Source organism: Scyliorhinus torazame, chromosome 14 (genome assembly GCF_047496885.1).
Source record: "Scyliorhinus torazame isolate Kashiwa2021f chromosome 14, sScyTor2.1, whole genome shotgun sequence".
Classification (NCBI taxonomy): Eukaryota; Metazoa; Chordata; class Chondrichthyes; order Carcharhiniformes; family Scyliorhinidae; genus Scyliorhinus; species Scyliorhinus torazame.
The window spans coordinates 58,919,973-58,945,751 of NC_092720.1; the positions used below are offsets into that span (position 1 = coordinate 58,919,973).

Genomic DNA, 25,779 nt, shown 5'->3' on the forward strand with positions numbered 1-25,779 from the left:
GGTGGCAGATGTCGGCAGGATTGCTGGTAGATCGGTGGCCTCGTGGTAGGGCACGTCCGGAGGAAGCATTGCGTGAGGCGGGACATCATGGTTGGGTGGCGGGCGTGGAACTCGGCGCAGTGCCCGTCTGTTGCGTCGTAGGAAGGAGCCATCAGCCATGTGGACAAGGAACGATCTCGGGGCCACTTGCTTGACCACCACAGCTGTGGCGGACCAGTCGCCATCAGGCAACTGCACACGAACACGATCAGTTGGGACCAGCTCGGCGAGATCCGTGGCATGAGCGTCATATGTTGATTTCTGTTGGGCCCGAGACTGCTGCATCTTTTGTATGACCGTGAGGTGGTCAAGGTCTGGAACATGGATGGCTGGAACCGTAGTTCGCAGAGTGCGGTTCATGAGCATCTGCACGGGAGACAACCCAGTGGACAGCGGGGATGCTCTGTATGCCAGCAGCGCCAGGTTGAAGTCGGAGCCTGAGTCTGCAGCCTTGCGTAGTAATCTCTTGACGATATGGACTCCTTTTTCGGCCTTCCCGTTTGACTGCGGGTCGAGGGGGCTGGAGATTACGTGACGAAAGTTCTATAGGCGGGCAAAATCAGACCATTCCTGGCTGTAAAAACAGGGACCGTTGTCACTCATCACCGTGAGCGGTATCCCATGCCTGGCAAACGTTTCTTTGCATGCTTTAATCACCGCTTTCAACAGGAGGTCAGACAGTTTCACCACTTCAGGGTAATTGGAGAAGTAGGCGACCAGGAGGACATAGTCACGCCCCTTGGCGTGGAAAAGGTCGACACCGACTTTGGACCGTGGGGAGGTCACGATCTCATGTTGCTGCAGAGTTTCTTTGGGTTGAGCTGGCTGAAATTTCTGACATGTGGGGCAGTTCAGGACCGTGTTGGCAACATCCTGGCTGATGCCCTGCCAGTAGACTGCCTCTCGAGCGCTGCGTCGACATTTCTCGACCCACAGGTGACCCTCATGGAGTTGGCCAAGCACCATAGCTCGCATGCTCTGCGGAATCACAATCCTATCGAGCGTCATGAGGATGCCGTCCACCACCGTCAGGTCATCCTTAAAGTTGTAAAACTGGGAACACTGTCCCTTCTGCCAGCCATTCGTGAGGTGCTGCATCACACGCTGTAGTAGAAGATCCTTGGCCATTTCCTCACGAATTTGGATGACCCTCTCATCAGTGGCCGGAAGGTTGGAGGCACACAATTGCACCAGCGCATCGATTTGGCAGACAAAGTCAGTTTGTTCACACGGTGTGGTGATAGACCTGGAAAGGGCATCTGCAACAATGAGTTCTTTGCCTGGCGTGTAGACAAGTTCAAAGTCATAGCGGCATAGCTTGAGAAGGATTTGTTGTAACCGAGGCGTCATGTCATTCAAATCCTTCTGGATTATGTGGACTAATGGCCTGTGGTCTGTCTCAACCGTGAATTTTGGGAGGCCATACACAGTCGTCAAATTTGTCGATTCCCGTTAGGAGGCCCAGTCATTCCTTCTCAATCTGAGCGTACCATTGCTCAGTGGCTGTCATGGCTCTGGAGACATACGCAACTGGGGCCCATGAGGAGGAGTCATCCCGTTGGAGGAGCACCGCCCCAATACCGTCCTGGCTCGCGTCAGTGGATATTTTCGTCTCTTTGGTAGGGTCGAAGAACGCCAGAACCGGGGCTGTGGTGAGTTTTTCCCTCAGCTCACGCCATTCGTTCTTATGAGCGGGCAGCCACTGGAATTCCGTCGACTTTTTGACGAGATGGCGGAGGGCTGTGGTGTGTGCCGCCATGTTGGGAATGAACTTCCCGAGGAAGTTGACCATCCCTAGAAAGCGGAGAACCGTCTTGTCCTCTGGGGTCTTCATGGCGTTGATCGCCGAGACCTTGTCAGCATCTGGCCGCACGCCTTGCTGCGAGATGTGGTCACCAAGGAATTCGATTTCGGATTGACCGAACAAGCACTTGGCTCTGTTGAGTTGGAGGCCATGCTCATGGATTCTGTGGAATACCTGCTTGAGGCGATCGATGTGTTCTTGAGGAGTTGTGGACCAGATTATGACATCGTCAACATACACGCGCACCCCCTCGATATCCTCCATCATCTGTTCCATGATGCGGTGAAATACCTCTGAGGCAGAGATTATGCCAAAAGGCATCCGGTTGTAGCAGTAGCGACCGAACGGGGTATTGAATGTGCACAGCTTGCGACTGGATGCATCCAGCTGTATTTGCCAGAAACCCTTGGAGGCATCCAGCTTCGGAAAGAGTTTGGCATGAGCCATCTCGCTGGTCAACTCTTCTCGTTTTGATATCGGGTAATGTTCTCCCATGATGTTGCGGTTTAAATCCTTGGGGTCGATGCAGATTCAAAGCTCCCCTGACGGCTTCTTGACGCAGACCATGGAGCTGACCCAGTCCGTGGGTTCTGTGACCCTTGATATGATGCCCTGGTCCTGGAGGTCCTGTAACTGCTGCTTGAGGCGGTCCTTGAGGGGTGCCAGCACCCGACATGGTGCGTTGATCACAGGGGTGGCGTTTGGTTTGAGCAGGATTTTGTATCAGTATGGGAGTGTGCCCATTCCGTCGAACACGCTGGTACTGCGTGATGATGTCATCTATTTCAGCCTGGAAGTTCTCATCAGGTGAGGCCGTCGTCTGTGAGGATGACATGGTGTGGACTCGCTGAACCAAATTCGGGAGTTTGCAGGCCCCAGCACTGAGCAGGGATGCTCTGGCAGGTCCCACGATCTCAAATCGCAGTGTCGCTTTAAAAGACTTATTGGAAACTCCGAGTTGGCATGAGCTATGGCATTGCCATTGTAGTCAAGGAGCTTGCAGGCCAGTGGAAGAATGCTTGGTCTGACGCGGAGATCGGATTTGGAGATGAGGTTCGCCGATGCGCCGGTGTCCAGTTTGAACCGGATGCGAGCCTTGTTGACTGTGAGGACAGCAGATCACTCGTCGTCGGGGTCCACGCCGAGGATCGGGAGGTGCTTCGCTGTCTTGGAGAAAGGCAGCGCATGCTTCGTAATGATGCCCGGTATGGAGATTTGAGGCATGCAGCATCAGGATCTGTTGGGCTGTCGGGGTCGGAGTCTGGCATGGCCTGCTGTATTGAACGGACGCTTCTGCGCCGCAGCTGGGATCGCTGGATGCTGGGCAGTGGAGCAGATCTGCAAAGGGCTGCGTAGTGGCCAAGCTTGCCACACTGTAGACACCGTCGTGCTTTAAATGGGCAGAGCCACATTTCGGACACGTCATGACGCGAACATCAGCGCGTTCCGTGCACCCTCGCGCATGCGCAGTGCGGTCAAACTTCAGTAGGACTGTTTTAAATTTCGTCTTGTCTTCGCCTTCAGTGAATTTAAGGGAGTTGTAGATGTGGATGGCGTGGTCCCCGGCTGTGGAGAGGAATAGTGCGATTTTCCTGGCGTCCGATGCAGCCTCGAAATCGGTGGCTTCTAGGTAGAGTTGGAACTTTTGTTTGAAGATCTTCCAATTTGCACCGAGGTTGCCGGCGATGCGGAGCTGCGGAGGAGGGCGGACGTTTTCCATGTCACCGGATGGATATTTTCTGGTCAACGCTCATTCACTCAAGGTAGGTCCGTCTGTTTGCTGGTCAACGCTGATTCACTCAAGGTAGGTCCATCAATTTTCAGCATCAATCACTGGTACCATGATGTGTTGGGTAGGCTGGGTCGATGTGGACTGCACTTGATGCAGTGTAGCGAGAGACAGGCCTCCAACACTTGATAAATGCAACATGATTTTATTTAACATCTAAACTATTATACATGTTCAACTGTGGGTTGACACTATGCTGACTTGACTGGAGACCTGATACTAGCCTAACCAGACTTACTAGCTACCACATGGTGTTTGCACTGGCCAGCTCACTAACTCTGACTGTCACAGAGGCTGGGTCCCGAGAGAGCGGGAAAACTGGTACCCTCTGGCATTATAGTGGTCGTGTCCGGTCCGGTGATTGGCTGCTCTGTTCTGTGTACTTACTGGTCATCCTGTGTGTCAATCACTGCCTGTCTGCACTCCATTATATACATAGATGTATATCATGACAATAAGCCCTCGTATCAGATCTCTCACTGCCTTCAGAGAGGCAGACAATTCTAAGATTCTGCCTCCTGGACTGTCCTCCAGCTTCTCCTGCATTCTTTTCTGCTGGTCATTCATCATCTCCACCTTGGTCTCCAGCACGGTTATGTATTCCTCGTGCTCGGACATCTTTTTCTCCACCTCCTGGATCGCTCTTCAGTGGGTCTCTTGATTCTGCACAACTTGTTCAATCGAAGCCTTAATCGGGTCCAGTGTGTCCTTCTTCAGCTTGATGAAAAAATCTTCGAAAAACGTCACCCACTGCTCCGTTGACCACTGTGCCGTCTCCCCATCATGCTTTCCCGTGTTCCCAGCTCTGCTCGCGTCTTCCTTATAGGACTTTGTTTTCTCACGTGGCCACTTCTAGTCCAATTCTCCATACACTGGAGGGGGATTTCTCATCACCGTCTCACTCTTCACCGATTTATCCCATAAAATCTGGGGAAAAACGGGGGAAAAAGGTCCAAAAATCCGTCACAGGCGGAAGCTGTCAAATGTGCGACCTACTCCTCCATGGCCGCCACCGGAAGTCCATAAACATTTACAATGGGTGATACTTGTTGCACATTAATACTTTTTAAATGCTTTTAAATGTACTTTAAAGTACAGATATCATTTATTTCCTGCAAAATAGGTATCCATTTTCACCAGCACACACCATCCAGTTTTTAACAAAACAAACTCAACGAAGGAATGTGTAGCAAGCCGGCTGAGCCTTGCCAACTGCAGTGGGGGTTTGATGATGATAGGCTCAACTCTGAATTACTGTAATCACTTCATTGATTAGTGTCCACCTATGTATTTATGGCATCAACCGCAATATTTGGATCAAAAGATACAATGCATTCTGGCCTACGACATCTATTTCCTATTTACCAACTGTATCGCATAGGTTAAAAAGTTTGAACTACCCAGGGCGGCACGGTGGCACAGTGGTTAACACGGCTGCCTCACAGCGCCAGGGACCCGGGTTCAATTCTGACCTTGGGTTACTGTCTGTGTGAAGTTTGCACTTTCTCCCCCATGTCTATGTGGGTGCTCTGCTTTCCTCCCACAGTTCAAAGTAGTGCAGGTTAGGTGGATTGGCCATGCTAAATTGCCCCTTAGTGCCCAAAGATGTGCAAGTTAGGTGGGGTTATGAGGATACGGGGTTATGAGGATACGGGGATATGGCAGGAATCGGCCTAGGTGGAGTGCTCTTTCAGAGAGTTAATGCAGACTCGATGGACCAAATGGCCTCCTTCTGCACTGTGGGAATTCTATGGTTCAATTAGCATGGACATTATTGTCCTTGCAAATAGAGAACACAAGAGACGGGTAATTTAACCACTCTACTATGCCACCTCAAGATTCCAGTACCGACTCCTGAATAGGGAATGAGAATTGTCTTATTTTATATTGGCAGTTAATGACTTAGTAACGGTTTAATCCATTCATATTTCAAAATTATGCAATATATCTTTTGAGCCGAGGTGCAACAGGCAAGGCACCCAACAGTATAATGATCAGGTAGAATATACGCAGAAATTATTGGAGTCTAACAGTAAAAATTATGTACTCATTGCAAATGGTCTGCAAGCCAAGTGGAATCCAGAAGAAAGATGTTCAGAAAGGGCAGAGTAAGAGCGGTTTCTCATTCAGCTAATATTTGTTCTCCATTGGAGTTGCAGCATTCATTCCAAAATCAACAACTATGATTAAAAGAGCAATGGGGAAACCAATCAAAAACCCAGTTGAAAGATGGTGCACATGTTAGCACTGCTTTGGAAAAGGTCATTTTTAGTGGGCGATAAATGTCTTCAGCCTGCATTAAAATATATATATATATATATATATATATTTGGCCCTGTAAATTACCACAGTATTAGTTTTTAAAAAAAAATTATTCTAACTGTTGAACCGATAAATATTTGCATAACCTTTCCCAGTATGGCAGCAGGGATATGTGCCTTTAGCAGACCATTAATTTTAATGGCAACAAAACTTGAGGGACATTTAAACCAAGTGGCTGATTTACTGCTACCTGTTATATACTATTGTACAAAGTCAAAATTAGCTCCAATAAATTGATTCAAGAATGATAATGAACGAGGTATACCCAGGAAGCATGAAACAGGGAAGGAGGGGGAAACTTCATACAGCTATTAACTGAGTTAGTGTCTGATGCCGGGATGTGGGTGATTCAGTTACTGCACATAGGATTTTATTTTCCTATAGCAAAGGGAGACATTTATATAACTTTCATTAAAGCCAGAAAGAATAAACTGTCAAAAAATTGTGATGATCTTTTCTTGTTTCATGTTGGGAATAATGTTATGACTTCATCCTATATTAATCTGACAGCAGAGTATTTTTCATCTTTCAAAGGCACAAAGAAAATGTAGGCCTTTGATGCGATCTCCAAATACCATATATCATTATTAGGAGTTGTGATTTCTGGGCATGCTCCCTCAGATATAGCACAAGAAAGGCATATTTTGGATTATAGAAGACCGATGTGTTAATGGAAAGGCTGCGTTTGCGACGCCACACTAACTGCACAGATACCACTGACAGCAACCTCCCAAGGCAGCCATCTGAATCAAAGACGGCATAGTTCAAACAAAGATAGAGAAAAAAAGAACAGTCCTTGCTCCCTCCACACTCACTTCACTGGTGACTCCCTCTTGCCGTACACTTCCACTCACTCCTCCGTCTGCCACCCCCCACACTCTCTTTGCCTTTTGCTTCGTCACTTCCACCTGCTTACTATTCAAGCAGAAGGGAGCAGTAAGCGGGATGGAGTGACGAAGGGAGAGGGAGGCAGATCATGGGTACACAACAATGTCAGTGATGGGAGTAAACGCACGATTACCAGCAAACGGAATGGGTGCCGAGTCCCTGCTCGGCAACAGGAGTTCCAGCATAATGGAAACAGCCTTTTTGTCAAGAGAGGTTTTCAGGTAAAGGGGGGTGTTATAACCTGCCTACTTACCATTGGCTGGGGACTAATGACTATCCCACAATCCTGTGGGAGTATGAGCTTCCCCAATGAGGGGGGGCGGAGAAACTCCTAGTATAAATAAAGCTGGCCAGTTCAGGAACCAGCAGGAAGGAGTATGTAGCAAGGGAAGTTACTGCTACTGTTATGTATATATGTTATAGTAAATAAATGTTATTACTTTGTATCCTTAAAACTCGTGCTGGATTCTTCGTGGCCCTTACAAAAGGGGGTAAAGTCTTAGTCACAAACCTCATTAAACCAAGTTTATTAAGCTGTACCCCTAACATCACAAATGTATTTTCTCTCGTTGTAGCCATGCTGAATTACCCCTGCTAATCCTCATGTCATTCCATTCTATAACATGGTTGACCACTTGCTCTGCCTCTCCTCCACTGCCGAACTCAAGAAGATTACCCTCACTTGGTTCTACTTAACGAATCATGGCTTAAGCATCTCCCCAAAAGTTTGATTCCCAGTCTTCATCATCACTTTGGGATTCCTGTCCCAGGATCTATCCTTTCCTCATTTACATGCTGCCCCTTGGTGACATCACATGTACACTGACAGCATCTAGCTCCATTTTCCCTCACAAACTTAACTTCCTCAGGCCATTGGAGACAGGCAGGGAATGGAGAAGGCGGGCAATATGGGAAGGAAAGGCCTGACATTTTTCTGCTGCCAAAGCACATTGCCAGCAGTGGAATTTAGTGGTGAGGCCACTAACTGGCCAATTAAGCTACTTACATGTGAGTTAAGGGCCGCTTTCCACACGGTGAGCATTTTGCCTGCATTAGGAAACCTGCTGTTGTGTAGAAAACTTTAGTGTCCTCCGATTGACTTTCCAGCAGAGGATGCTGGGAGCCCTAATCATCAAAACTAGGGGCGCGATTCTCCCAAAATGGAACAAAGTCCCCTTGCGAGCGGGTTTGGCCACATGTTTCCCAGCACTTGCCGAGACCCCACCCAGTCCCGTTTTGTGCAGTGGGGTGCTCCGCTCGCCTAAACTCTTCATTGTAGAGAGAGATTGGGACACCATTTGTAAATGGCGTCCTGATCTCCGAGGCCCCTGAAATAATCCCCAACCTCCCCCCGCCCCCCCCCCCCCCGAATTGGGTACTCTAAATTTATTTTTATAAAAGAAAAAAAAAGAACCAGACTATTCATGACCTAAATTACCAAATCTCCAATTCTGAACCCACACCCTAACACAAAGACTACCTACTTCCATCCCTAATATTGCATGCTGCCATCTCTATCTCAGCCCATCCTCCTCTGAATCCCTCATCTATGCCCACGTAACCTTGTGACTCAACTATTCAAATTTTCATTTGGCTGGATTCCCTTAATCTACCACCATAAAGCTCAGCTCATCTAAAACGTTGCTGTCCACAGCCTACCCAATAACAAAGTTCCACTCATCCATCACCTTTGTTATAACTAATCTACATCATTGTAAGGTCTCCCAATGCCTCCCTATAAATACATCTAATTCTCTCTTCCTCTGATTCAGGCCCCACCTTTGGGGAGTACACATTTTGCTGCCGAGGCCACACATTTGAAATCTCTTTCCCACTCCCCTTTACATCTAACACCCTCTTCTTAAGACCCTCTTCAAATCCACATCTCTGACTAAATTTTGTTGGTCTTCCTTATCTCTCCTTTAGTTTAGTATCCAACCTTTTCTCTCACCACTCTATGCCTTGGGAGGCTCTTTAAAAACAGTAGTTTTTCATGTTATTTAAATTTTCATTATGGGTGTGAAAAATGAAGAACACAAACCCCAACTTTGGACAGAAATATCTTTGCTGGAAAAAAAGGCAGGGGTTTGATGTATATTTTATCAAAGTTAACTGGTTCGAAAATTTCTCTACACCAGGCACTAATTTTGACATACAAACTTGGATAACACATCAAATCTGTATCGCACCCAAACAATAAAACAGATAGGGGGTCAAATTGGACCACACCATCAACACAAAACATGTTCTGGGTGATCTGACAGCTGATTTTTCATTGCACCCATTTTCACAGTTGATTGACTTGGAAAATATTGCAAAGTTGTTTAATTTCAAACCAAGTAAAGATGACAGTGACACTAGGAAACAGGGGCGTCATTCTCCGCCGGCGGGAGTCTCCGTTTTGCCGGCGCCCGGGGGTTTCCCGACGGCGTGGGGCTGCCCCACAATGGGAAACCCCATTGACCGGCCGGTGTTACGGAGACTCCCGCCGGCGGGTCGGGGCAGAAATGTGGCGGGGCGGTTAGGAGAATTTCGCCCCAGATATCCAAAAAGCGTATGAAATTCTGTGAACTTCAAAGGCACAGACCAATTTCACCCTAACAATGGCCCAATCATATTTTGTTTAAACAGCCAGGTTACATGAAAAGACTTGCACATTCTCAGGGGATCCCCTCCTTCTAAGCTAACACATCACTTTTAAAGTATAGTCACTATTGTTAGATATGCATATACTGCAGACAATATTGTACATAGCAAGGCTCCACAAACAGTGAGGAGATAAATATCCGTTAATCTGTTTCATTGTTGGCGCTCAAGACATAAATGTTGGCTTGGATTTTGGGAGAATACCCCTGCTCGACTTCAAATACTGCAGACTCACACACCCACCTGAACAAATAAGGTTTTATTTTAGCATCACATATGAAAGATGGTACCTATATAACGCAGAACTCCCTCAGTGCTGCATTAATGGGCTGGTTTAGCACAGGGCTAAATCGCTGGCTTTGAAAGCAAACCAAGGCAGGCCAGCAACACGGTTCAATTCCCATACCAGCCTCCCGAACAGGCGCCGGAATGTGGCGACTAGGGGCTTTTCACAGTAACTTCATTTGAAGCCAACTTGTGACAATAAGTGATTTTCATTTCATTTCATTTCATGTGTTAGGCTAGACGATATGTTCAAGTCCTACAATGGAGGTTTAATTCACAATCTGAAAGACTCAATTATACTGCCATTGATCCAAGCGGACATTGAAGTAAACAATAGTTGCATTAACGTTAAAGCACTATTGGTATTAAAAAGAAACACCCTTTAGAATCATAGAACACAGGAAGAAGCATTTGGTCATTGTACCTGTGCTGATTCTTTGAAAGAGCTATTCAATTAGTTTCATTCCCTTTCCACATACACCAGCCAATATTTTCCCATTCAAATATTTATTCATCCGCTTACAAAAGTTATTTTGAATCTGTTTTCACTACATTTTCAGATCATAACAGCTCAGTATTAAAGATTTCTCAGCTAGCCGGATTACCAATTACCTTAAATCTGTGCACTCTCTTTAACAACCTTTCTGCAACTAGATATAGTTCTGAAGGATGCTGGTAAAATGCTATATAATTTATTTGCTCATGTGAAATTACTTTCAATTAAAATAAATTATGTGGTTAGGATAATCCATTGCCTGTCATTATCTCAGACTATGTTTTGCAAATCTCATTACTTCTCAGAGGGTGAAGTTGAAGCAGCTTTGATTATCAATTCTAATTCTAACCCCCCTTTATTGCAAAATTCTCCAATTATCTACATACAATATTATTGCACGGATGCATGGCTAATATGGAAAATTAACTTCTTAATTAAAGTCCTAATTAGGATTTTTTTTATGAGCTTATAACTCATTATTTGCTATAAAACATTCAGCCTAAAACTTCCACAAAGGTGTTTTGACCTAGCATTCCCTGGCATTTAGACAATATTTTCTCCCATTTTGAAACTAAGTGCTGTGGTGGGGTAGGGAACGTGAAATGTTTCCCGCTGTGGAAACTGATGGGAAAATATGCCAAATCATCCGGTCCCGACCTCATTAATTATGCACCTAGGTGTTTTACACTGTATTCAGTGAGGATTAGTCTTGAAAGGCACATAGTCCGCCGTCATGTCTGGGTGCCATATTGAAAAGGCACCCAACATCACTGACCCACCTGAGAATGAAGATGGATCTCCAGGAACATCCTGAGCTGGGAGGTGGACCAGAATCTGGAAGGTCCACCTGCAGAGCCCCCCCCCCCCCCCCTCCGTCTCACTAGGGCACCCTCCATCCCAACTCTGGAGGCAGCCCCAGGCATTGTTCAAGTGAGCCCGACATCTGCCTGCCACGCAGTGGGACTTGGAACTGGGACTTTACCAAAGTAATGGTAACATGTAAAAGAGTATAGCCACAATGTTGTAATAAAACTGTTGTGAACATTCACTGTCTTGCTGTCCAAGTGGGACTCACCTTACCTCCTGAAGAAGACAAAATGGACATTATCATTAAGCATATTTTATCACAGGGAGAATGACATCAGTGAACTGAACCACCTTCTTTCAGACTTGGCAAAAATAGTGGCTGGCAAAATAAAGATGAGACAGTTGGCGGGCAAGTGATTGGAGTGCAAAAAATACCCTAAACCTTTGATGCTGGCAAAGTGGAGTTGTTACTATGTGAGATGGATGTGAGGAAGGGTTCCAGACCCTGAAGAGATGATTGGTGACATAATGGCAGATGTGAAAATCTGGCTCTGGCATCTGCTGATTTTCCTTGTTCTTTGAGCCTTCTTTTACCATCCAGCAATTCAACCATGAATATGTATTTATGATATTTCAAAACCAGCTCAATCAATATTTGACTTGTTGACTTCTACAGAAATCTTAACTTCTAGATCGTGCCATTCTCGGAGGCCTTGTGAAAGTTTGTATCACAGGAGACATTATCATGCTCTCTCTTTTTTGAACTATCTGTGTTCCAAGAATGTCTTTGAAAATGTTCACACTCCAACAGATTTCAGATAATATCACATCCCCGATGTGAAGCTTGCCATGGCACTATTAAAAGAACAGATTGTTCTCTCACCGTCCTTTCCAACATTTCTTTCGTAGCCAACAACACAAGGAAGCCAGATTAACTAGTTGTTCATCTCATTTTTGGGTACCTTGCTTGGTACATTTGGCTGATGCATACGTCATCATAAGAACGGTAATTTTGAAAACTTCAGAAGTAATTCACTGGTTAGGGTAAATATACAACAATAGGCGCAACAGCACCTATACTTCCTCAGGAAATTAAGGAAATTTGACATGTCCACAATGACTCTTACCAATTTTTACAGATGCACCATAGAAAACATCCTATCTGGCTGCATCACAGCCTGGTATAGCAACTGCTCGTCCCAAGACCGCAGGAAACTGTAGAGTCGTGAACACAGCCCAGTCCATCACGCGGATCCGTGTCCCACCCATTGACTCTGTCTACACCTCCCGCTGCCTTGGAAAAGTGGGCAGCATAATCAAAGACCCCTCCCATCCGGGCTATTCTTTCTTCCAACCTTTTCCATTGGGCAGAAGATACAAAAGTTTCAGAACACGCACCATTAAGATTCAAAATCAGCTTCTGCCACGCTGTTATCAGATTCCTGAATGGCCCTTTTATGGACTGGACTGTTCTTTCTACGCACCTTCGCTACAGTTGTAGCACTATTCCATATGCTTCACCCGATGTCTACGTTTATGTATTTACATTGTGTACTTAGCGTATGTTCTATGTTTTCATGTATGAAGCGATCTGCCTGGACTGTTCGCAAAATAATACTTTTCACTGTACCTCAGTACGCATGATAATCTAAATCTAATCTAATCTACATTTCTTTAGCACTTTCAATGTAGAAAAATGCAGCAAAGCTCAGCATCAAGATAGGAGGAAAGAATAGTGACATTCCCGATAAAGGTTAATGCCAATTGATAGGAATGTCCTGTAACTGAGTGAGTGAGGACATAGCTGCGCTAAGCTGTCACAGGTATATTGTGCAGAGCTATGTCTGACTGCTGAATGACGGATTCTCTTAGGCCACAAGGCAAGGCAAAGATGACAGCTAAGTGTGATGTAAACATTGGAGAAAAAATGTAAAGCCACAGGACATGGCCACAGCTACCCATTTCTCTGTAATATTGTTTTAAGGGAGTGTAGGGAAAAATGCATTTAAAACTCTGTTGCAATTGAGACAATGGGAGAGGCTTTACAGCATAAGACTAAATTAAGTTTATGTGGGCAGTATAAGAGTCTGGTTAGGTGCAATTGGTGACTGTGTATGAGAAAGGCAACTAGAGACAATTACAAGGCAGGATGTTCAAATAGCAAGACATGATCTCATCTGAATTGTTGAATTTGTTTGTTATATTATAAATGTTATTTTTAGGGCTCCATATATAATATGGATGAGTAAACTGTCATGACAACCATACCTAAGAATTTCTTAAACTATAATGCGTGTGAGAAGAATTTGTATTTGGCTGTGATAATCGCAGAATCTTTATTCTTAAGATTTGCTGAATTTCACAGGGTGATTTCATGCAGCTTTGAGTCTAATGGGAGAAATTGTTCTGAGTAATCCTGCCCAAAATAGGTGGTTCACAGCAGAGAATGTGACAAAATTTAGCTGACAAGGCCTATCAACACTGCACCACCTCAACTAAGATTTTCCTCCCCGAGCTCTAACCAGGACAGCTTCCTCTTTCCCCACCACTACATATATAAGGTGTTGTGGGAGTGAAGCCCAGGTTTCCAGTTGATTTTTCTTTTTTTTTCTCCCACTTACTGCCTCTTCCTAGTGCAACCACGCTCTTACTGGGATCCTGTTTCACATCTATAATGAGTCCTGATCTAGGAGAATGTGTAGGGGATGGGGTGGATGGAAGAGAGGGGATGAAACTAATGCCCCATAGAAAAACAGCCCCAAAGAGATGAATTTTCCCCATTCTTTTTGCAGTCAGTTAACATCATGGCAGATCTAATGGGCGATGCACTGTATATTGTTTAAATATGTAGCAAAATCATGCTCAGCAAGAGATTTTTGAAAAATAACATACAGTTGATTATTAGGAAATAATCTGCTCATTAAATATCTCAAAATGGATCTTAACTGACACAACTGGACATTAAGAAGTGAACCATTGGTTTGTATTATGTCAAATGCAGTTTACCAACACAAAATCTTTACAAACGCAAATTTAGGCGGCTTTAAATGGTGATGCATTCAAATCTGACAATTTTCCCGTGACAATTTAGGTTAACTAGTATCTGGATATGAACAAATTAAAACTGCACGGAACAGACATTTTTTCATAGAATTTATAGTGCAGAAGGAGGCCATTCGGCCCATCGAGTCTGCACCGGCTCTTGGAAAGAGCACCCTAGCCAAGGTCAACACCACCACCCTATCCCCATAACCCAGTAACCCCACCCAACACTAAGGGCAATTTTGGACACTAAAGGCAATTTATCATGGCCAATCCACCTAACCTGCACATCTTTGGACTGTGGGAGGAAACCGGAGCACCCGGAGGAAACCCACGCACACACGGGGAGGATGTGCAGACTCCGCACAGACAGTGACCCAAGCTGGAATCGAACCTGGGACCCTGTAGCTGTGAAGCAATTGTGCTATCCACAAGGCTACCGTGCTACATGATTACTTTCGAGCACCAAATTTCACTTTGTATGCTTTCATTAAATAAGCAATTTTCCAATTTACCCAGACATTGTAACTATACCAGTCAGAAAGTCTTGTTATGCCTCTGCCCTGTTCAGTATATTAAAGATGACGGAACCCCAACTGCACTAAATACCCTTGTAACCATGTACCAAAAGACATTCCACTATAACCATACTCTTATCAAAATTAAGCCAGCACAACAAACAAATACAAAAGCAAAATTGAGCAACATGTAATTAGGTCTGTTAGCATCTGTAAAGAGAAAATATAGGTTATGACATTATGAGTGGGCACCCCTCATTAACTGTAATGAAGGGTATACATCATAACTGTCTTCCCCCAACAGATGCTAACTGAAATGCTGTTTATTTTCATCTTTTAATTCAGATTTCCAGCATTTGCAAGATCGCTTTTTCAATTTGCAGTTATCTAATTAAATGTATTGGCACATGGTGTGTTCCCATCACTTCATATAACAGTTAATTTTCAGTAGCAGACTATTCAACAGACTTGGAATTTATAGACAACACGTTTTGTTAATGTAGATTGTGACGCAGAACCTCTCTTAATCTAACCACTTGCTTAATGGAACATTCAGTACCAGCCACATCAAATGCATTATTAAGATTCAATTTTCATTTATTTACCAAATTGGATCAATAATACATTATTTGTGCAAGACCCTGGGCTGCCACTCCTCATCAGTCATGCACTGTCACAATGGAAAGTAAACAATATGGCTATGCATTTGAGATTAATGAACCAACAAAGTACAGCAAAAATGGAAACATTCCAGGAAAATATCTTGAGCTCAATACCCAATAATAATTTGCAATGTTCTTGTGCTATGTGTCAGAAGCATAATTGGCATTCATGTCTTTGTGTTTACAAACAGCTTTGCTTCATTAACTTGCTGCAACAAATACAAAACAATTATTTCCTCACTCCACTGCCTACCGAGGAGAACAGAAGCCATACCCAGGGAGGACAGTCAAATGGGAATAATACTTTACAATTTGTTTTAAACATTTACACTTATCTGGAGCGAGATTAAGATTTAATGAAGAGACACACAATTTCATTCACAATTCACCCAGCCTCAAAAGTGGCACAATGGCCAATATAGTGCATCGACCTTTTGCATACAGCTGTGCTGTTGAAAGCTGCCTATTGCGGAGTCCTGGTGTTTTCCTATATGAAGTGGCAGATTGTCACTCTTGGCCATTCTTACAGACACTAACAATCAGATCATGGCTGGTGGAAGCCTGGAGGAGGGTCTACTGATCCTCAAACAATGGGTGTGGTAGGTAGATTGCACAGGTATGTAAGGATAGAACAATTAATTACCTTCAAAGAAAAAAACACACCATTCTTTTAAGTTGAAATGTAATGATTTTGAGTGCTGCTTAAATGGCAGGGTTCTCAAAGAAGTAGTGGATTTGTTATTGAACAAGTTATTTATAGAACATAGACCATTTAGCCAAGATAAAGGGAGGAGAGTTGGTAAATGAAGTCCTGTCCTTTTACTATGGCCATGATCCAACGGCTACGCTAGGCTGGGAAACCAGCTTGCCGGTGAAAGCCAGGAGACCCTGCTTCCGGGATCTACCCGGCATGCATTACCTTGCGAGATTCAAAGACATTTTGCAAATCTGCATAATAGAGTGAGGCAACAAGCCTAATTCATGTGCAGATTCCAAGGTACCCGAGGCTTTGGGATTCATCCCCTTCTTCTCGGAGACTTCAGGCTAGCGCCATTCAGCACTGGTCCCCACAAACGGACCAGACCGAAACGGCGCTCACGGGAGTCCCCCGGTGGATTGGAGGCCCCCAACCGCATGCTCTTTGGGCAGGGTAGTGCCCTGATACTGCTGGTGCCACCTGGGCATCCTGGCAGTGCCAGTCTGGAATCCTGGTAGTGCCAGACTGACACCTTGGCAGTACCACCTGGATTTTGGACTGGCACTGCCAGCTGTCATGGGAACTACCAGGAGGCCAGGTTAATACTGCCAAGGTGCCATGCTGGTATTTGTTGCACGCGATCGGGCCGGGGTGCCCGGTGTAGATGTAGGGGATCGTTTCGGAGACCGCGGAGATCAGGGCACCATTTAAAAATAGCGACTGATCTCTCTCTACACTGGGCAGTGTTCCGGCGAGCAGAGCGTCCCACTGTACAAAATGGGGTTGTGTGTCCTCGTCTGCGCGTTCCCCATTCAGTCGCGTTGAATAGCCATGTGTTTCTCAGCACTGTGTGCCGGGAAACACGTGGCTAAAGGCGCTCGCTGGAGGGCTTTGTTCCATTTTGAGAGAATCGCGGTCAGTAGTTCACCATTTTTTTTTTTTTAAAGTATTTTTTTCTCGCAATGTTAATCAAACTTTTAGGTAGTAGGTGGGTTTGTGATGTATGGACTATATGGGACAAAGTATTGTAAAATTCCTATGTAATTCTAGTGATGGGAGAAGTGGGCAAAGAGGAATGGAATGGTAAGACAGGGTATGCTGGACAGACAGGAAGCAATAAATCAGTCAGGAGGATGGTGGTCTTTCATCTGACATGATTAAAACAAAGTCAAAGTTTGGGTCCAAACAGTTATAATGGAATTAGATACTCTACAACAAAAACCTAGCCCTATACTCTTTGACAATACTCTTAAGAAATCTCCATGTGCGATTATGCATGAATCACTGTTTTAAAAAGCAATCAGCTTGCCCTAGTAATGCGGTGGGTTCGACTTCATATGACTGAAATACATTTCGCACAAATGCCATTTGGTGCCACGTCAACTTGCAATTTTCAGAACCAGCCATGTGTTTTTATCTAAGATGTGCACCTCTCTGCTCCGTGAAAGTAGGCTGCCTGTTCCCCACCTTCAACAAATGGGATTGGGCTGGCTGCTAGGAAGACGTGGCACTGCCCAAACAGGACATTCCTACCTGATTCCCACCTTCCAGGAAATATTACAAACTCTGCCTGATTCAGAGCTGGAATTGAGCAGAACGGGTGAGTTGAATTTGTAATTAAACAATCAAAAGGTGGAAGGTTACATGGTATTCTCGGATATATATAAAATTGTTAAAATACTTGAACCAATTCCATTTGATCTTTTACCAGAGAAAGCATTCTTTTTTGTTCAAGAAAAATATAAGTTGCAGCTTTTGTCCCACATGTCTCCTTTTTTCAGCCTGAATGGGCAGAAGCAAGACAGATTTAATTTTAATAGTATCAACTTGTTGCCCGGACCCGCCTTGTACAATTTTTGAATGGGCTTTTATTTAGGTGACCAGTATACCGGTCTAGAACAGGCAGCGATCTATGAAGTGTTCAGAACACTGGTTTTAGAATTCTGATTCTCTACCCAGTGAAACTAACAGTCCTTAACCAGACCAATGATGGCCCAACGGAAACATGGAAATTAATTTACACTGCTTTTACTTGCATATGCCGTCTCCTTCATGAAAATGGCTAGTCAATCCATTGCTGGGTCATGCAAATTGCGCTCAGCAAATCAGTACTAAAAGATGTAGAAGAGTTGATTCTATCTCCAGTTTTCCCTCCTTTCTTCTGGAAGTGGCACCACTTCTTTTCACAGCGTCTAACCATGATGCAAACCCATTTCCCACAAATTCATGTCAAAATGTAGTGATTAATATAATTATTACATCAATTCTCAGCTTCACAAACCTCTATTTGTAAGTATATTTGAACATGGCAGCATATGAAAACCAATTTAGCCTTATATCAGAATGTTATTACATCTGCCTGTGAGGATGTACTCCTGGAGACTTTTTTTTAAGTTAAACAAACTAACTTTATTTACAAGTTGATTTCCGGTGGCGGCCATGAGGTGAACGGTGGCACATAATATGGCTCCTGCTTGGGGATTCGTTTTTGGCTCTTTTTGCCTATTAACGGGTGTTGTTTGGAGACAAAAGTGGTGTAAGTTGAAAGCTTTGGTTCCTCCTCCCATGTGTGATGTCTGGAGGTTATAATACGAGGAACAAATCAAATAAGGGGTCCTCATCTGACTTGGAAGGCCCTCGTGTCACAAGTGAAGAAATGGCGGCCATGTCTTTGTTGCCCTCGTAGTGGGCAACTGAGACGCTGGTGGAATTCCTAATGGAGGAGTTTAAGAAACTAAAACAAATGGTCTCTAATGACCTGGCGAAGGTGAATGAGGTAGCGGTGGCATCCATTTGTGAACTTTTGACAGGGTGGAACCACGGCTGGAGGTACAGGACTCGAGGGTTCAGAAGGTAGAGGAGATGGTATGGAGCATAGTAATCGGATTGCCTCTTTGAATGCAGAGGTGGCGATGTTGGCGGAGAGGCTGAAGATATTGAAGGCCAAGACTGCTGACCTGGAAGGTGGCTCCAGACTTCAGAATTTGAGGATCATCGGGCTGCCGGAGGACATAAAAGGTACGAGTGCCATGGAGTATGTGGCAAAGATGTTTGAGCAGCTGATGGGGAGAGGGTCTTCGCAACCCCCCCCGAAGTGGACCAGACCCACCAGTCATTGAGATAGAAGCCAAGGTCTGGGGAGCCGCAACGGGCAATCACAGTCCGACTTCACAGAAACTTGGATAAGGAGAGGATCTGGAGGTGGGTGAAGGACACTTGACAATGTAAATGGGAGGGCCATTCCGTCGGAATTTATCAGGACATCAGGGAGGAACTGGCAAAAGGGCGTGCTGGTTTAACAAGGCAAAGTTTACAAGAGCAAAGTGTATTTTGGAGTGATGGACCCCTACTCACCTTCGGGTCACGTTCAAAGATCGGGATATTATTTCGACATGCCGGAGGAGGCGAATGACTTTGTACAGAAGCATAGACTGGGGAAGAATTGAATGACTTTGTTGATTACACCTGATTGTTGTTTTTGTTTAATGTGTTTTGCTATTTCTTTGACTTTTATTTCAGGATTTGTGGTTCAATTGCTTTTTTTTTTACTGTATTGGTTGGAATGTTTGGGGGAGAGGGATTGGGTGTGGGTTTCTGTGTTGCTTTTTCTTTCTTGAAATGTTTTATATTAAAGATGGGTTCGGGTAGAGGGACCATTGCTGATCTATTGTGTATGACTTTGATTTCTCTCATGTGGTGGTCACCCTGCTAGCAGCTATCCTACTGGACGGAAGCAGAGTGGGGGAGAGACCTGTGGCTGGTTACCCGGTAAGGGAGGCGGGGGGGGGGGGGGGGGGGGGGGGGGGCGGTATTTATTTTGTTTGTTAAGGTAACAAGTCAAGGTTGGCTGGGTTTTCTTTGTTTAGGCTGGTGGGAGGCATGTTAGATTGTTTGTCTGGTGCCCGGGGGGCAGGGAGATGCAGCATGGACAGGGAGGGGTTGGGGGAAGGGGTAGATTGCTGACGATGAGAGTTTCTTTGTTTATGTCCTGGTCTGAAGGGGGTGATGGCGGTCATCTTGGGTAGGCCTCGAGCTGTAATGTTTTGGGGCCGTGGCGGACTTCCTCCTGGGTGGGATATGGCATACATGGCAGAGGGGAAATGCAGAGCCTCCAAATCAGGTTGGTTACATGGAACGTGAGGGGGTTAAATGGGCCAGTTAAAAGGTATTGCCCGGTATTTGCCCATCTAAAGAGTTTGAAGGCGGATTTGGTTTACCTGCAGGAGACACATCTGAGGGTTCCAGACCAGACAAGGCTGCGGAAAAGGTGGCCAGACAAGTATTCCACTCGAGCTTTGATGCGAGGATGAGGGGGACTGCCGTACCGATCAATATGAAGGTGACCTTTTCGTTGGCTAATATTTTGGTGTACTCAGGGGGAGATATGTACACAAGTTTAACAAAGAAGTTTTGGCCTTCAATGTAAGATTTGAATATCAAATTATTCTTATGATTTCCACGGAGTTTGCAAGACTAGTTACTCTGCATTGTGCATTAATTTCTATTTGAGGCAAGGTGTAAAACGTTTTTTTGGGGACAGAGGGGAACAGTAGCAGTTCTCAGTCTAACTATGGACCATAATACTATTTGTGAATCAACCTCAGCATTGGGCCAACATCAAGGAAGTGTTTGGGATATTATTTATAATGGATGATTGTGCAGAGATAGCAGACGCAGTGAAACAGAGGGAGCTGTGTTTATGTTTTCATAACTATATGCATGGGACTGGTTTAGGCTCATGTTTTGTTGTATGCATCAAAGGAATGGCATTTGCTGTTCACCTTGTGAACAGCTGCCCAGGCAATTTCTGTGGGCTTTTCAGTGGACATTTTGACTTTTCATGGGCGCGATTCTCCACTCCCACGCCGGTTGGGAGAATCACCTGGGCCGCCAAAATTCCCCGGGACGCCAGTCCGGCGCCCTCCCGCGATTCTCCCAAGCGGCGGGAATGGCCCAATCGAGTTTCGCGGGCCGCAGGCCGGAGAATCGCCGGAGACACCCAAAATGGCGATTCCCCGGCACCCCCGCTATTGAGGCCCGGATGGGCCAAGCGGCCAGGCCAAAACGGCGGGTTCCCCCCGGTGCCGTCCACACCTGGTCGCTGCAGTCGTGGGTGGTGCGTGAACGCTGGGGGTCGGCCTGTGGGGGGGGCGAGGGGGGATCCTGCACCGGGCTTCACCTGCAATATGGGGTGGCCCGCGATCGGTGCCCACCGATCGTCGGGCCGTCCTCTCTGAAGGAGGACCTCCTTCCTTCCACGGCCCCGCAAGATCCGTCCCCCATCTTCTTGCGGGGCGGATTTAGACAGAACGCCAACCACGCATGCGCGGGTTGGCGCCGGCCAACGTCATCCGGACGCGGATGACGTCCGATATGCGGCGCCGGCCGCGTCATCTATGCGGCGCCGCTTTTACGCGGGCGACAAGGCCTTGCGCGTGTAGATGACGCGGCCCCGATACTGGCCCATTGTCAGGGCCTGAATCGGTCGGGACCGGGTCCGTTCCGCGCCATCGTGAACCTCGACACCGTTCACAACGGCGCGGCCACTTCGGCATTGGAGTGGAGAATCCCGCCCCATGACTCTGATTTAATGTGGTGCCCTCCACAGGGGAAATCTGGTAACTGTGAGCAAGAAAGCTTGTCAACCCAATCAGATTAAACAATTCTGAAATGAGACTACCCAACTTGAAGTTAAAAAGAACAAGAAATATAAATTATCTTTAAATCATGGTACACGTTGCCATATAAAGATCTGAATGCTGGCATGGGATTAAGGCAGAGATATAAAAGAGAAAAGTAAAAGCTAAATAATAATTTAAAATTGCAAAATTAACTTCCTGCTGCCAGAATGAGATTTTTCTATTTCTGAAATTATTTTTTCAAGGTCAAAGAGGTTGTTCAGCAGTACTCATCACTTGTTGCGCTGGTAAAACTCAAGTTACTCCTGAATGATCAAGGTCTAACTTTTTAATTTGCCTTTAGTGAGAGAATAATGACAAATTAGCCAAAATTCAGATCATTACTGTGAACACTGTGCAGGCTCCATCTGCAAAGGGTCCAACAATGAAGTGTAAAGGTGCCTCCAACATTGGATTTTCACGTTTAACTGCACATGCGGGACACAAGAAGCTGCTGTCAGTTTTATCCTGCAAGCACCAACAATCACATCATTAGTACTACAGCAAACACTGGGCGAAGATTAATCCAAATGAATGAGCATAAAGCCACCTGTCTGCTTGGGTGGATGTAAAATGTCTTGTGGCACTCTTTCGAAGAAGAGCAGGTGGTTATACCTGGTACCTTGGCTGATATTTATCCATCAATTAACATCTTAATTTGGACAAAACATTGACTGCTAGATGTGATTCTACAAAAGGGCAGCACATGCCAAGCAATCCTGAGTGCAGCTCCACTAGCTACACTAACAGTCAAGTTAAGATAATCAGTTGAGCTTATTTATGCTTGCTAAAAGTGACACACATTCGTACACAGAGACCTAGGGTGAGATTCTCCATCCCGCTGCATCTGTTTTCTGGTACACCCCCCCCCCCCAAAATGCCGGTCCCGGTAGCGGGATCTCCGTCCCGGCAGCCAGCCAATGGGGATTCCCATTGTGGGCACCCCCATGCCATCGGGAAATCGACGGGCATGAGTGCGCTACTGGTGACACGGAGGATCCCGCCAGTGGCGAATCCAGTCCCTGTTCTCTGCAAGCAAAAGGAAAATATTCAAGCCTTGTTGAATTTCCCAGGAGCATGGGAGCATATAGTTCCCCATTGCTTTCTTCATAGCAGTGCATTAACTAGGGTTGACTTGCCAACTAATCAGTGTCGCTTTTCTTCTGTAGTCTAAATTGTTATTATTGTTTGAAATTTGGCATTCCTGCATTTTCACAATGAGTGCAAGATGAAAAGCTTTGGCAACATATCTTCCTTTTCAGCAATATAAATTATTGACAAAAACAAATCACAACACAGAACTGGTTAATATGCTATGTTACTTTTCATAGCTGCTTCATAACACATTTTAGATTTTCTATATTATGAAAAGTGCCACATACCTACAGCCTGAGGAGCAATGATCTGGACAAATCCTGCTGAGAAGGTTATAAGAACAACAGGGTAAGTGACCCAGGCCAAGTACTGCAGAAAGACATTGTGCTCCAGGCCACCGTACATCCATTTCTGAGCTGTGGAAACAAGCAATCATAATTAATGTTAAACTGAAGTCCAGGAAGTTCTGAATTAATCTGTTCACATTACTCTTTTTAATATACCGCGATATACACTATTCATAAAGTTTGAAGGTTTCATTAAAAATTGCAAATTGCTGTTTTGCCCACCCTGTCTGGCATGCTCAAAGACGTTGTTCAATGTCATCTTTCCGCAAATATTTATGCAAACAGTCTCATTTTCATTGTATTAAGTGGCCAATCATTCAATTCTCAATATAAATTTACGCACACATTTCTAATGGACAGAATTAAATAGTTAAAAAATTTAAAAATCTGCAATTGAAAGCTACTCTCAGTAATGGTGACCATGAATCCATTGTCGATTGTCGTAAAAATCAGCCTGGTTCTTTGATGCCCTTTATGAAAGGAAATCTGCCATCCTTACCTATGTGGCCCACAGGTGACTTCAGTCTCACAGTAATGTGATTAACTCTAAACTGCCCTCTGAAGTGGCCGAGTGTATCACCCAGTTCAAGGGCAATTAGGGATGGGCAACAAATGCTGGCGTCGCCAGCGACACTCACATCAAAGAATAAACAAAAAATAATCACTTCCATTCCCACAAAATGTAGTTTTTGACACTTTGGGTGCAGTTTCCAGCATTTTGAAGCCCACTTTAATTTAATCTTTTCAAAAACGTAAGAACATAACAACTAGGAGCAGGAGGAGGCAATTCGGCCCCTCAAGCCCACTCCGCCATTCAATACGATCATGGATTATCTCCCCTCAACCTCAACTCCACTTTCCTCCCCGTTCTCCATAACCCTTCAACCCATCACTGATGAAATATCTGTCTATCTCTTCCTTAAATTTACTCAGTGTCCCAGTATCTACCGTACTCTGGGATAGCAAATTCCACAGATTCACAAGAGAATTTCTCCGTATCTGTTTCAAATCTGCTACCCCTGATTAATGCTATAAACTCTCGTTCTAGATTGCCCCTCAAGAGGAAGCATCTGCTCCACATCTACTTTGTCAATACCTTTTATCATCTTATATACCTCAATTAGATCTCCTCCCATTCTTGTAAACTCGAGAGAGAATAGGAGTAAACTGCTCACGGCCAGCTTCATTCAACTTGGAAATCTACAGGTATTTTTAATTTGAAAATAAAGATAGTTGCTGGAACACCAATTGCATTTTACTGTGTCTGAATCTTTTTACTGAGAATTTAATCCCAGACATTCTGTGAATTTATGAATTGAAATCCTTACATCTACATTTGCAATAACCTGGCTCATTTAACCAAGTATCACTATCCCACAACAGAGGTTACGCTCGATGAAGGTTATGCTTGAACATAGACCATACAGTGCAGAAGGAGGCCATTCGACTGATTTAACTTTTAAACAAACACAATGAGCCATAATTAGCTACCAAAATAACAATGGGGTTAATGGTGCTCACCATTATCTATGTATAGACGGTTCAGAAATTTCAAACAAGGGGCCGATGTGCCATGAACTCACAAATTCAAAGGTTGTCCTTCAAGTTACACCACAGCACCTTGCTGTCTGCCTCCACATTGCAATGCATAGAAAGGCATGCAGTTGAGGTATTTGCACAGTAAATATGAACTAAACTAAACATAGAAAGTTAACTTTTATCAATTCCAGTGTAAATCTCCTTCTTACTTGCTTTATCACCTTGCTTGAACACCTATATTTCTCTGCTTTAATGAGAACAGGCTTAACTTTAATTTCCACACATAGCGAGAGTCCTTCATTCCTGCTATCACCTGGGTAAAACTCCTCTGAATCCTCTTAAAAGCCTTGACATCATTTTACTCCTCAGCAGCACTCTTACAGACTGGAAGGTACATGGCAGATGCAATGTAATGCAGATTAAGTATGAATCAATGCATTTTGGAAGAAGCAACTTGGATAGAGCCAGTATAATTTAAATGATACTGTTTATCGGTGTGTAAGAACAGACGATATGGAGAGCAGATCCACAAATCCTTCAAGGTGCCATGCCGAATTGAGATGGTGGTAAAGACAGGACTTGGGATACTTAGCTCTGAAAATAAGGGCTTTGAATGTAAAAACAAGTCAAGTTTAACCTTAATTAGTCATGGATCATGCCTCAGCTCTACTTCCAGCTACATGACTCCATTTTCACACCATGTTTGTTTCACGCAGGCCCACTTGGCCTACCCTTTGCAGAAGAACTCTCGCTGCCCACTCTTGGCCTGTCCACATGTGTTGCCCCCGAGGCCTGTTGGGGCTTGGGAATTTCTGTCCCCCATTTGACGTTAAGGCAAGTTTGGATCTTATAACTGCTATCATATTTTTGTATCAGAAACAAAAGAGACAAAAAAAGGCTAAACTGAAGCAAGGACAACAAATTGCAATGCCTAAATAATGCAATAAATGCCCACCTGCTTTATAGATGTGCTGCTTTTAAAGACTACTTTTTGTCAAAACTACTGTCTATCCCAAAGGTATATCTTAATTAAAGTTGTGCATACAAATTCAGTTTATTAGAAAATAACCTTCCGATTGAAGCCAATACTCATAAATCCAGCTTATGTAAAACTGAAGAGACATG

The 25,779-nt window shown here is 44.7% G+C and overlaps 1 protein-coding gene across 3 annotated transcripts in view; it reads right to left on the bottom strand.

Annotated features, from left to right (window-relative positions):
• The window catches only part of clcn2c (chloride channel 2c), an 870,815-nt gene that overhangs the window by 425,929 nt on the left and 419,107 nt on the right, over positions 1-25,779 (bottom strand). For all 3 annotated transcript variants that reach the window (XM_072474258.1, XM_072474257.1, XM_072474259.1), the window contains one exon: positions 23,056-23,184. In XM_072474258.1, the coding sequence (XP_072330359.1) occupies positions 23,056-23,184 (129 nt within the window). The remainder of the gene's footprint in view (positions 1-23,055; positions 23,185-25,779) is intronic.